The 14,617-nt window shown below is 30.0% G+C and overlaps 1 protein-coding gene across 7 annotated transcripts in view; it reads left to right on the forward strand.

The window, feature by feature from the left end:
* Iml1 (GATOR complex protein Iml1) overlaps positions 1 to 14,617 on the forward strand; it is a 283,312-nt gene that overhangs the window by 254,067 nt on the left and 14,628 nt on the right. For 5 of the 7 annotated variants that reach the window (XM_085810857.1, XM_085810852.1, XM_085810853.1 and 2 more), the window contains 4 exons: positions 3,481 to 3,641; positions 3,857 to 4,025; positions 4,124 to 4,296; positions 11,757 to 11,867. In XM_085810857.1, coding sequence (XP_085666983.1) covers positions 3,481 to 3,641; positions 3,857 to 4,025; positions 4,124 to 4,296; positions 11,757 to 11,867 — 614 coding nt within the window. The remainder of the gene's footprint in view (positions 1 to 3,480; positions 3,642 to 3,856; positions 4,026 to 4,123; positions 4,297 to 11,756; positions 11,868 to 14,617) is intronic. The other 2 variants (XM_085810858.1, XM_085810854.1) reach the window with 1 other exon arrangement.

Below are 14,617 nucleotides of genomic sequence, written 5' to 3' on the forward strand. Positions count from 1 at the left end.
GGATATTTTCATTTAAATATGCTGCCTGAAACTTTTCGCGATTACTATACTTCTTTTTACTTCATACAAGGAAGTAAAAAGATTTCTTTTATACTGCCAATCCATTGGTAATTGTTGTCTGACTCTTCTAGTAAGCACAAAAATATTTTTTTCCTTTCATAAATCTGATACACCAGCAAGGCCCTCCTTTGAAGTCATTCATGTTCATTTAGTTCACCATAAATTTTGCTTGTAAGCAAATTTTTACAGTTGAAGTTGCCATTCTTTTCCCTCTTTGCTTCCTTATCAAGTTTGAAATGTCATCCTCTATATTTGCCCATCTTTTTCTTTTGACTCATTTCTGTTGTGTCATATTTTTAAGTTCTTCTTTTTCACTTGATACTCTCGAGCTGCTTCTGTATTTCCAGTTTGTTCAGCATGGGAAATTGCATTAAGCTTAAAACCAGCAGTATAGCTTCTATGCCGTTTAGGTGCCATTAAAAAAAAAAAAAAAAAATTGTGTCCGCATTTGAAAAAAAAGCCGCATTCAATTTACAATGGGAGATGGTGGGCTCTGAAAGATTCATCAAATGACAGAGAACAGAGGCTATTCAGTCTAGTGAGAATGATGATTTGAAAGCGGGAAGTATTCCAAAATCCCATTTAGGGTTTAATGATAGTGAAGAGCTTCAAGAAAATGGAAATATCTAATGCTTTCAATGTTTCTCATGTTCATTGCACGTTGGAAGACAGAGTGATGAAGATGTTAATGACTCTCAAGTTGTAACAGACAACACAGATAGCAGTTCTAGCAGCAGTGAATGATTTGAAGCCTAAGGAGTAGCAATGGACAACAACAGGAACGAGCAAGATTCAAGTTATAGAGAAGTAGAAACGAAGTTATCTTATTTGATATTGCAGAGTTACTATTACTATGTATTCTTATTGGAATATAGGTTTCTTTAAGAAATAATATTGTGATAGTTACATGTAATTTATGCATGACTACTTTTCATTATTTGTTATGTTCTTATCCTAACCATAAACTTCAGAAATTAAATTGCTTGCATAATTTTCTCTTGATTTTTGTGTGATAAAATGAGTAAAAGAAAAGAGGAAAAATGCACAAGGAAATATGATATGGAGAGAGAGAGAGAGATGCAATAATGATATACTGTATAACTTCGCTAATTATAATAGCATCTATTATGCATGAAAATAAATAGGTAACTATGTGTCTTTACCATTGTCTTTAGATAGCAACTAATGATGATGTTATTTCAAAGAGATTCTGAAAGAAGAGAAGAAGAGAAATTAAGATTCTCTTTCTCAAAGTTACTGAAGACAAAATACATTTTTGCCTGTATTTTTATATCTTAAAATTTATCCTAGACTGAAAAAAGGGTCTTATTTTCAAGTAAGATGACAGAAGTGTTATTCTTAATTTCTGAAAATAGTTATAGCATTTTAAAAAGAGGATATATTTACTATTTATAACTTAAAAGGAACAATTCAAAATTGTTCAGTTATTAAGTTAAATAAGGAAAAAACAAGTGAAATTATTGGTTTTTAAATATAATTATAATTAGCTTTATAAATACAATGATAATTATCTTTATAAATATAATTTAGGAATTATTTTTAAGAAGAAATAAAATACATAAATTGCCTTACATTTTTTATTGTTCATACCTTAATTTTAATAGCATAGTTTTCTTTTTCTGTTGTTCAAAAATCCAAGTTCCATTGCCAAGAGCTCCAGTTCACTTTTAAATTTAGTCATTATTTTCCAAATTAAACCTTTTGGAAGTTCTTTTTGGGAAAAAAAGAAATCTGCTCATGAATAGCTGCCTTTTAACAGCATGTACTGACTAGATTTTAGTTATTTATTTTGCTGTTTGTTTTCATACTCTTCTATACATTAGGATGTCAGTTGTATCATTAAGTAAAATAAGAAAATAAATATTTTATGTAAAAAAGTATGATCCAGCTATGGCCCAGTGGTTAAGACCACTGAATACTAGGAGTTCTATCTAAAGAACTGGGCAGGCTGCATGGTTGGTTTTCATGGTTTTTTCCATATGTGACGTGAGCCAGTTTCTCTTAAAAATTCTGTGATGGCATTTGTGCGCTATATTCCAAAGCCATGCAAAAATGTAGTGTTTATCTCATAATCGAAATTGCAGTCATATTGCAAAATTTTAAAATTAATTAATGAGTTTTTAACTGCATAAATGTCAGTCAATATCATCTGATACTGAATAAAAATTTGGTGTAAATGAAAGATTTACACCAAATTTTTATTAGTTGGATGAAAAGTAAGAAGTGTAGTGTATGAAGATTCTTGATAATGCAAGTCACATGCCTGTGTGAGTTATAAATTAATAGCAGTTATTTGGCTTCAGTAAACATGCAGTAGGGAAAGCAGTTAAGTTAAAGTGAAAGACTGTTTTATTACATAAGTTTAAATTGGGAATTTTGTGAGGATTGAGAAGATATCAAGTAAGCATTCTAAAAAGGAAATATTGTAGAACAGACTATTTTACAGTTAAAAATATTTTGCTTTCTTACTTTTTAATGGTGTAAATATCATCCTAATGAATAGGAATTTATGAAAACAGAAATTAAAATAAGTAATTATATAAATTCAGTTAATAAAACTCTCTTGTAAAAAGAAAAATATTTCTGCATTTCTGAATTTTTTTCGTATATTTACATTAGTCAAATAACTGAGCTGCAAGTTTTTTATTATTATTATTATTATTTATTTATTTATTTATTTTTTATTATAAAATGTAGCTAACTGTATTGAATTGATGTGTAATTTTTAATAGCTAGAATACTGATGCAATAGAGCATATAAAAACATTTTCAAAGTAAAATCTTTATTGAAACTTAATAGGAGTGCAAGAGTTAAATAAGTAGAATTTGTAATGTTCCAGTGGTTCAATTCAGGATCGTGGAAAATTAGATATGTTAAAGATCTTGCAAATTGCTCAGGTAACTGATTTATATAAAAGAAGATTTTATCTGAAATTAAATTTAGCTAATTTTAATGAACTGAAGACTAATTTTTATGGCATAAATGTTGATTTATTGAAGCATAAAAGTGTCTTCAAAATATTTATTTTATTGAAAACCTAATGGCATTGCATAATGTGGTGTTTGTTTTGATGTTCCAGTGATTGAGTTCAAGTTTGTGGGAAGTATACTGAATACGTTTTAGAGGTTTTGATGTGATCATTGCATTTTTTTGATATGTAAAGTGCTTTCTACTTAAAATTAAATCAATATTGATTATAATTCTCAAAAAAGTCAGAGGAGGATTCTGCATACTTTTCAAGAAAATTGCATTATTCTTATCCTTGTTACAGCTGTCAGTTTATAATTTTATTGTATTTCCTTTAAAAAAATGTATAATAATTATATTATTCTATTTAAAACTTAAAGCAGTAAGTTTTGTGCTGTCTCCTCCATTCTTTCTTTTATAATCTCTTTTAGAACTGAAGTTTAAATGTTGCAACATACAAATAGATCAGGGTACAAAAAGTGGGCGACAAGAATGGGGGCAATTACGTTATCAAAATATTTACAGGCCATATGAAGCATTTGAATTTATAGTAGAGTGGATGGTAGCAACTGGAAACAAAGCAGCTGAACTGGTACGTAAATTACGTATTGTATATTTAACTGACACGATAGTGTAGTTGTTTGCTCTTTATGTTCTGCAGTGTTTTTATCCTAGCCAAAATTATATATATTTGTTTAATAAATTATAGCATTAATGATCTGCTAATTTTGCCTATCTGTGTAATTTTATTTTTATAAATGCTTTCTTTGAAATTTAGTTCAATATATTTTTCATATTTTTAAATAGGTCCAGACTTGGGCTAGGAAGTCTAATCTGTATAGTTTGCAGTTGGTACCCATTCCCAGTGATCCCTTTGCTTTACCTTTTTCTGATGATTCGGATCCATTAAGAGGGCCTATTTTTATACCTCTAGATTTATCCTGCCTTATGGATACATCTGTTCAAAGTATGGATGGTAAGTTAGCCATTACTGTGCATGAATACTCTAGTAAATTAAACTGAATGTGAATGCTTCCAAATAATTTTAAATTCAATTTGTTTTTCTTTTTTTAGAAGCAGGTCTACTAAAACTTCAAGAAAGAATTTTATGTAAATTTGGTTTTATACCTTATCGGAATCCTAATCAGTTTTCACCTCCTCAGTATGTTCATATTAGTGGAAGTATGTTTGTCATGCTTCCTGTTCGTCAGAGGGAAACCAAAAAGCCAAATGGAAAGCATTTAGCGGTCAGTTGCATGAATTTTGTCATTGTGTTAATGTTGTTTTTCCTTTAGTATATGCTATAATATTTTATTTTATGAAAATGAGCTATATATCATGTTTACTTGCATATTTTTTCTCTCATGTAATTTCACACTTTGTAATTTTAGGGTATGAGTTAAAAACTATTGTTTTATTCTTATAAATTTCAACTTACTATCTGAATTCAGGAAGTGAACTTTTGCATAAGAAAGGCCCGTTTTTAGAATTTCTCAGCTTATTTTTTGCACAAACAGTTTAAGACCATTCTTCAAAATTCTCTCTTCAAAACTCTTCAAAATTCTAGTTAAGACCATTTATCATTCCCTTTCATAAAGGGGGGAGAGGAAAACATATTACGAAATTAATACCTTTGGAGATTAAATCTTAAGAGATATTAATGAAAATGAAAGGATGCATCTTTATTCCATGGGAGTGGACAACACTTTTGGAAATTGAGAAAGTGTTTTTATCAATGTAATGTCCCCTGATTCTACTTTTGCTTTCAGTCCACAACATAATAAAATATTAAAGGCATCGAAGATGTATTTTGTGGTCTTTATCTTGCTTAGATCTTTTTAAAGTTTATTCTTATCAGTTTTTATCAAATACTAAATTAAATATGTTTTTACCTTTTTTATGCATATAAGAAGTGGTTAGCAGTATGCAATATGAAAATAAAAAATAAAATAGAAAATAGGATTTGAACAATAACTGATAGTTTGATTAATTCAAATGTGTTTTTTATTTGCATAAGTTATTTCTTTACTTTTACTTTCTCTCGAGTTTTGTTAAAAGTGCATAATTTTCATGCCCTGGTACTGCCATAGCATTAGGCCTGGATTCAAATGCTTGAAAAGGCATGAATATTTATAAATGTATAGTGTCTTTGTGACACAGAAGTACTTAAAATACTGTTGAGCTGAAAGTCCTCTCATAAGATTGTTGGAGAGAGAAGAGAAGTGGGAAATCCCTAAATCTGTCCCTTTGGGGATTCTCCTTACAAATTATCATTGAACTGAGCAAATTTATACTATCATCTATCAGGTGCTCAAGATCTAATCCAATGACAGAATCCTGGCCATGATAAAATTTGTGGACATGCTTTGATGTTAGTGTCAAACAAGTAAAATAATGCACCACTCATTACAGCAGTGTTAGTTGATCATATGAAATTAAAGTTGATAAATTTATGAGCTGAGAATGAATAACTTTTAATTCATTACTTCATTATTAGCACAATCATGTTGCATAATTTAGCAAATGATGACTTATAATTGTAAAATATTAATTATTATATGCATTATTTTGCATTCTAATGGAAAATCAATCAACCAGCCTACAAGCCAGTTTCTGTTTCTTCTATTCTGATGGAAATTTGGGGGCAGTCACTTTAACAATAAATTCAAATAATTATTCCCTAGCAATATTGCAACAAAATACTGTATTACTGCAGAAAAATTTTACCTCGATTTCTTCTGCTTCAGGCAAATTTCAGAAGCATGTGGTTTAAAATTAAGTATAAGACAAAAATATTACAATTTTTCTCTAGAAACCATTAAAACTTGGAATACAATAAAAAAATGCATATGAAAATCACAAAGTTGTTTGACTGAAGAACTGCTGTGAGAATAGTTGCTTGAAGAATTGTTATGTGCATGATTGGCAGAAATATAGAAACATTAACTGTGTAGATGTTGATCCATACTTAAAAATACTTGAAGTCGTGTAGATACAATAAGAAGCAGTTGTGGAAAATTTAAATAGTATTTTTTTTTTTTTTTTTTTTTTTTTTTTAAATTAACATTTTTGGCCTTATATAACTTAGCACACTAATTGTGCCTGTTCCAGAACATTTATATTTTTTATGTCCTTGTGGTAAAACGAGAGCAGTGTAGCAGCAGCTTAGACAGGTCAAAAAGCAGAAAGCAAAAAGTGTGATGCATTCAAGAGAAAAATCTTAGATCAGAATGAAATAGTTCCCATTTCAAAATAATTCTGATTGGTTAGTAAGTAACTTTCTAAAATCATTATTGGGTGGTTGAATTTCACATTCAAGTCACCATGTTGTGTAAAAGTCATATGTCAGGGATTAATCTGGAAATAACATAATCCAGAGAAGGTTATTACAAGCCATTACTATTTTTGAAATGGAAAAGGAAAATTAAAATGAAGAGTTAAAGGGCTATTGCAAATTTTAATTAGAATTTTGATTTACATATTTTTTTTTACTTTATAAACACACATATATATACATATATATGTATATATAATAATGTATGATCTTAAATTCACTTAGTGCAAAATCGAGTTATTCTACTACTTGCGCAATAGCTGGAAAGTAAGTTAATAATATAAATCAAATATGTTTATATTCCTCGTGCCAAAATACACGAGGAAAATTACAAAAAATACTTTTGTAATAATTCTTACTCTTTAATATATATATATATATATATATAATATGGTTGTAACAAAAGAATTCCACTGAAAAACTTTCTTAATAAAGTTAGAAGAAAAAACATGAAAGCAGTACCTTTAGTGTGGGTAGTAATCACCACCCAAATCTATGATTTTTCTGCCAACATTTTAATAGTTTTTCAAAGCCTTCGGCCCAGAAACTTGGTGGCCATGAGTTCCAGAAACAGATCAACCTCATTTCTTACATCTTGTGCTGAATGGAAGATAGCACCAGCAAGATGTAGCTGCAGGTGTGAAAGAAGGTAGAAGTCCAGAGGAGCAATGTCAGGGCTATATTGTAGGTGTGACAAAAGATCACATTCGAGTTCATACAGAGACCAGCCGGTCAAATTGTAGACACATGTGGTCTTACATTATCTTGATGGAACATTACCTTTTTGCCCTAGAATTCAGTTCAACATTTTTCCTTGATAGCAGCATCAATATGAACTAACATCTTTCTGTACACCTTACTGTCAAGGGTTTTACCTTTTTTCCAGATACTCTTTGTGGATAATACCACAGCAATCCCACCAGAAACAAAGCATGAGCTTTTTGTTAATCAAATCACACTTTGCAATGCTGCTAATGAGCTCACCATGTGCTCACTAACCCCCTTTAGGCCTGTGTTGTTAAAGTAAATCCACTTTCCGTTACAAGTGATGATCCGGTCCATAATTTTGTCTTTGCATTGAAGCAGATTAGTACAGGCCCAAACACGTCTGTCCTAACCTTCTTCACTCAGCTCATGCAGCACCCAGCAATTGAACAAGTTTATGCAGTCCATAGTGCGACTAATGGACTTCGCAGTAACGTCTAACTCCTTAACCCCTTAACTGCCGCGGGCGTATATATACGCCTTGCTCAGCCGATGCGTTAACTGCCCCAGGCGTATATATACGTCCTTCCAAACTGCTATCGTTTGCTTTGCGCTGCTACACCTAAAATTATTCGCAAAGTTAACGCATCGGCTGCACATCTGGGGGGCAGTTAACGCTTCGGCTGAGCAAGGCGTATATATACGCCCGCGGCAGTTAAGGGGTTAACAAACTCTTATGTGGTTGCATACTGATTTTCTTCCTGAAGTTCTTGCAGGTGGACCTCAACATCAGTAGGCCGGCCAGAGCGTTCTGCTTCTTAAATGTCACAGTCCTTGTGTTTGAACTTTCCATACTAAATCTTCACAGTGTCATGATACAACATTTGTACCTAAAACTGTACATATGATTTGGTGGCATTCTGTATCTGACTTTGCAATTTGCAACAGAACTGGAAGTAAATGATGGTTATAATCTGGTAGCATGATAATTCCATTTCAGACACCTTGTACTTAAGAATAACATTATTTTTTTACAAATTTCACAACACAGTGTTCTAAAGGAAAGTCTCTTTCTTTCAAATGCCAAAAATCATTTTACAAAGTGTAATTAAATATGCTAACACAAACTGTTTGCATAGACGATATTTGTGGTGATGAGAAACTTTCGTTAAATCCCTATATGTATATATTCATGGTTTTCTCCATAGGTAACATGTTAATGAGCACACTTCCCTTACAAAATCCTCCAAAAAGGCTTACTATCAAAACACTATATAAGTTTTTTTAAAAAACATTAAAGTATACAGAATATGAAAGTGATAGTCTATCTAACAGAAGTTATAAATTAAAAATAGTTTGAAACAAAAAATTAAAAATCAAACCTGAACCACAAATAAATTAGTACAAAAATAATTAACAAAAGTTGGTAATCCGGAAAGCTGACAAAATTATCAAAAGCTATCGTTTCTGAATTATTTCCTATGAAAAATAATGAAATGAAAGTATTCTCTTTTTAATTCAAAACAAAAGTAATCAATTGAACAATATGTTTTTATAAATATTAAAAATGAAATTTGAAAAAAAAATTAAGAAATTTTAATAAAGCATTCGTCATGGTATAACCTGCCCCAGCACAACTTGAAAGAAAATATACTTTGCATTTTATAAAATTCAAAATTTAAATAACTGTAATATTAACTAATATGAATAAATATGTATGTGTGTGTGTATACACACACATATACATATATACACGAGTGTGGTATATAATATACATTTTATACATGCTGTGTCCGTTCAAATTAACAGTGTTAAAAAAATGTCAAAAATTAAATGAAGAACGATTAATGGAAATAAATACAGAGATATGCAAACTAGATATCTTCTGTAGTAATAATGTTCATGTGTAATATTTAAATCATTGCAATTTATTTTGACAATTTTGTATTATTTTATAATTTTAAAACAATAAATTTAAAGTGTATTTGAAACTGTATTTTACAATATAATTATGTACAACCCAAAGTTGCGGGGTACAGTATTGAATACATCTAAAACATTTTAGCAGTATTGTCTTAATTTCTAATAATTTTATGCAAATGTGTGCATCTTAATTGTTTGAGTCGAAGCATGTGTATGTATCATCTATGTATGTAGCATGTTCAGTTTTGTAAAATGTAAAATATACTTTTACATGATTAATAGCATAATATGAGAAAAACAATAACGTTTTTGCTGATATTGTCAATTGCATGTGATGACATTTTTGCAGAGTTAGTGAAATATTCTTCTGGAAAGATCTTCTAGTATTAGAAATATATCGATGCATATATATGTTGCACCATTTTTGTCAGTCAGTGATTTTTCTATTCATTTATGTAATATTAAATAAAATGTTATACAAGTTCTAGACTTTTCTTTCTTGTTTTTTTTTCCTTATAATAATTATATACCTGAAATCGTTATATATGTGTTGTTAAAAGGTCAATACAAATCTCTGCAGTCACTGCATCATTGACATTAAATACATTTCTAATAAAAAAAAGTGTGTATAATTTTGCCAATCTGTAGTTTTATCCGGAAAATAAACTGATGTTTTTTAAATAAAAAATATATGAAGACATGAAAGTTGATACAGCAAGAAGTTAGTTATTGAATAAACCTTTTGATGATCATCAAAAAGTTCAGCTCGCAATTGAGTTATGCACCTGTGGCCACAAATAAACACAGCTTGCATTACAAATTTAGGAATGGCAGATACTGCACATATTGGGGAAGAAAGATTTGCTTAATTTTGTAATTGTCAAAGAGTTAAGATTAAAATTGGTAGATGTGATATACATGATTACTGTTTAAGAAAAACTGGATTCTTTATTCAAGAGAGCGAGTTATGATATATGACCATATCACAAAGGCACTGAACTGCTGGCCTGCATGCAAACTGCTACCCAACTTAGCATTGATTCATAAAGTTAATGTACGTTGGATTTCCAGTCAAATGCTCTGCACCTGTGAGTTAATATCTGACATTCTGTGATAATGAGAGCAACCTTCCCATCAGCTCCTAAATGTGATGTTTGAGAGAAGTCCAATAAAAGAATAATAATTATAATAAAAAGTTTTCCCCCCTCACTTCTTTTGTGTTTTCATTGGTCCTTTACAATGCTGTTCTTTGCAAATATTTTATGCCAGCAATTTTTATCATATGTATATTGTTCCAAGGCCATTTATGATCATCCAATGCGCTAATCAATTTGTGCAGAAAAAAATTCGATGTTACCATTCAAAAATTTTGTAATTTCACCATAACCATGAGAACTCTATTGTTTTAAATTGTCACAATCTCAAGCACATACCTTCAAATAATAATATCTGAAATTTCATTTCATTTGGTTGAATGGATAGGCTGCTAAAGGTCCACATATTTAATTTTTTTTTTTTTTTTTTTTTTTAAATGACCATTTTGTATATCTTGTTTGATTGCTTTTTTGCTGGGGTTTAATTTCACTCCTTTTGAATATCTGTGGTAAGTAATGATTCCAAGCTCTAATAAATGGTAAGTGTTTCAGAACTCATCAGCAACTTTACTGCCTCTTTGCTTATTTTGATACTTGGTAAATTTATGTGAATTGTGAATGTACAATGTATCATGATAAGTTAGGTGAAACTGTAAAACCAACCATTATCACTGTAAAGTTATTATGGTTAAATTTTAATGATATTTTCTTTCATATACTCATGAATATTTAATCATTTCTCTTGAATTAGATTTAGACTTAGTGGAGTAATCATTGTGTTAGTTTATCTCAAGCTCTTCAAGTCTACTGATTTCTGTAATTCTGTCTGTGCTTTTACTTATAATTTTGCTTTACATAGGTAGAGCTTCTTTAATGTAGTCTATACCTCTTTGCTTGTGCATATTAACTGTTCTTTTTATATATATATTTGAATTTAACAAACATTCTCTATTTGTAAAAAGCAAATTTAAAGTTAATTAAATTTTAAATTGAATTACAAATAAATGATTAATTATTGCTGCAAACTAATCCACAATATCATTTAAATTCTGAGAGTATATGTAAATCTAGTGCAAGTATCAAAATCTATGAATATATAATAAATATATAATATATAATTCCAATAAAATTTTTAATACGAAAAATTTATAAAAATGCATATGTGAATAATTGTTGAGCAGGCAGGAGACAAACTAATCAAGGGGAAGTTGCCTCCAAACCTAACTCTTCAATTATTTATTCAATTCGTGTTTCATCATCGATGTAGGCAAGGGTAAAAGGAAAATTCAAAACTAAATGTTGTGAGTTACTAAAAAGAAACTTAAACAAGTGGAATTTTGATAAATTAGCTAGTAAAGACTAGAATAATTAAAGTCAATTAAAAGTAGAATATATATACAGTAGTCATCTCTCTTTGTAATGAAAATGTTCAAATTCTGTTTAAAAAAAAAAACATAAGGCTAGATAAGGAAAACTATGAAATAGAAACATTCTTTGTAACTCTGCCTTTCTCAAAAATAGAAGCTGGCATAGAGTGTGTAAAATAATATGAATAAACATTGTACATTGTATCATTGTACATTGTATCATTTTATGCCAGCTATTCATATAATTCATGTGAATGAAATTATTAGTTTTTCATGTATTTCAGGTAATAGATTTGCATCAGATAAGTAGTCCACATGATGAATATATCACTCGACACTTCAGTGGTGTGAAAAATAAATCCTTGTCTGCTATGAATTCTGAGATTCATACGAAGGTAAAATATACAAAAAAAAATGTTAATTTGAAGATACCAAACTAGTCATTTCTGAATGTTTATATTGTTTTTTTATAACTTTTATTGAACTAAATTATATCTTTGGTTAATATTTCAATATATTTCTTTATAAGCATGCATGCTGTTGTTATTATTATAAATGATACAGTAATATATATATATATGTGTGTATATATATATATATATAAGTACTATTATATAACTCAGGAATGTCTAAACTATGACCATTTGAGAGCTGCATTGCAAAGAAAAAACAAATTTGTGGGGCCACACTGCTTCATTCTTGAAAATGATTGTTCACAAATATAGGTACTGCCAAAAGCTGAAGACATTAATAAAGCATGATTGTAAAAATTATGGTATTTATCGCAGGATAGGTATTCTTTATAAAACTCCACTAAAGAAACATTTTCAAATTTTTCTTTCCGTTGAATGTTACTTTGCAGTTCAATGAATTTTATTTGAAGGTTTGAAGGTAATTTACTTATTTCCAGAGAAAATGGAGTAGAAAATATTTTGAAATACTCTTCATTTTTTCGAAAATATACTTTCAAACTCTTGAAGTAAAGCAAAAATTAATGCAGCATATTTTACATATTTTGTGCAACTCGCAGGTTTATGTGCAGCCAAAGTACTGAAATATGTCAAATCTTTTACTTTTATTTCATTGTACCAAAATTTTAACTTTCTTTCAAACGCTGTTATTGTTTGGAGCATATTATTAATAAGTTGATTTTTTTTCCTTGGAATCTCAAATTTAAATCATTCAAATGTTCTGTTAACTCTACTAGAAAGCTAAATCTAAAACCCAGTCTTCGGCTTCAAATTCAATCACAGGTTTCCCTTTTGTTTCCATAAATATTTTTATTTCAGTCCTTAAATCGTAAAATCTTTTGAGCATTATTACTGAGCCACCTCACTTATGTATAATAAATAACATTTGCAAATTCGGTGCCCATTACCTTGATAAAATCTTGAAATTGTCTATGATTAAGTCCTTTTGCTCTTATAAAGTTAATGGTTTTTATAACAGTGCTTAATACACTTTCCATTTTTAAAATTTTTCCACATAAATTGCCCTGATGTACAATACAATGATATGCCATTAAGATCATGTTGCCGGCAGCGACGGTTTCTTTATTAACCATTTTAACGAGTCCCATTTTTATCAACCATGGCAGAGGTTCCATCGGTTATGATTGATAAATTTTTCATAGATAAGGAAAACCTTTTCATCGTCGTTTTTAATGCATCAAATAAATCTACAGACTTGATTATGTCTCTTAACGACACTAAAGCAACTATATTTTACTAATTACTTTATCAAGTGAAAATTTTATATTTATTTTAAGAAAATATTCCTTTTCATTTTTGTGAGTTTAATCCTTTACTGATCCACAACAAAAATTTGTTTTTGAAATTTTAGTCTCCATATATGTATCTGTAAGCTAGTATATTCCAGAGGTAGTTTGCAACCGAAAACTTCATCTGTAAGATTCATAAAGTTTAAAGCTTCTAAATTTGAGAAATATATTTAGAATGGAATCTTTACTACTGAGAAATTCCAACCGTACCTTTTCATTTTTGCGAATGTAACCCTATCTATAGTAATATGATTTACTTTGAGATCTTAATACGTCATTTAATTTTAGGCTTGACTCAGGTGTGATTTATTACTTTTGCTTCATTTTTTTACTTGCTTCATACGAAGTACAGGAAGTATTGTAATCACAAAATATTTCGGGTATCATATTTCAATGAAAATATCCATTTCAACAATGGTTTTGCTTGACATCTGTATGTATGGACAAAATTAAGGACTCTTTTTCCCGCAATGGATTGTAAAATGGATTCAGAAGAGATTTTTTCCATGATGTCTATATCTATACATATGTACACTGTGCAAAAAAAGGGGGGGACAGTTCTATATCTTTCGTTCTACTGCACCGATTAACGAAATTCAAATTGTGCTTTTCATGTCTCGAAAGCCGGACTTAGGATGTGTACTAGATCTATATACATAGCATTTTGTAGGTATAACGCTGATTTTTGTTGTTTGACTTCTGAGTATTTATTCGGCGTGTTATTGTGTCTTAATTACATAGCATTGTTCTACTATAGGGGTTCTAACATAAAATCGGATATTTTCTGAAATGACATGCCAATTTTTTCTCCATATTTCGATTCTACGACTCAAATTATGCCAAACTGTTAAGTTTTGTATAAATCGCACGAGTAGTTTTTAAAAAATTAGCTCTCAAAATTTTAGCTCCTCAATGTTAACACATTATGAGCGGTCCGATATCGGACAGTGCTGCGTAGCGGGCTAATTTGCCAGCTAAGCGAAATATATGCATGTGAAAATAAACTTGATAGACGTAAAAGTAATGGTTAGATTTTTGCAAAATTTGGTAATGCGTCTGTTGTGTCTAGCGGTGTGGGTTCAATGAAGTGCATGACGCAACCAAAACAGACTAGTTCACGGCACAAACATTTATTTCTAACTAACTAATACGACAGCAGTGATGCGCTATTTACGCAGTTACATTACATTCTACTCTACTCTCATGTATAAGAGTACTGATACTCTCGAAATCATATGCTACATCCCTCCCCACTTATTTAGAGATTTAATCTCTGAGGAGCTTTGCGGATGCGCGAAGATCGTCTAAGTCCTGGCTGAGGTTGTTGCAACTCTTTATCAGGATCCACTGGAAGGACTGGATCAG

The sequence above is a fragment of the Stegodyphus dumicola genome, chromosome 2, assembly GCF_044657685.1.
Source record: "Stegodyphus dumicola isolate Sdum_Otavi_A_Nest chromosome 2, ASM4465768v1".
NCBI lineage: Eukaryota > Metazoa > Arthropoda > Arachnida > Araneae > Eresidae > Stegodyphus > Stegodyphus dumicola.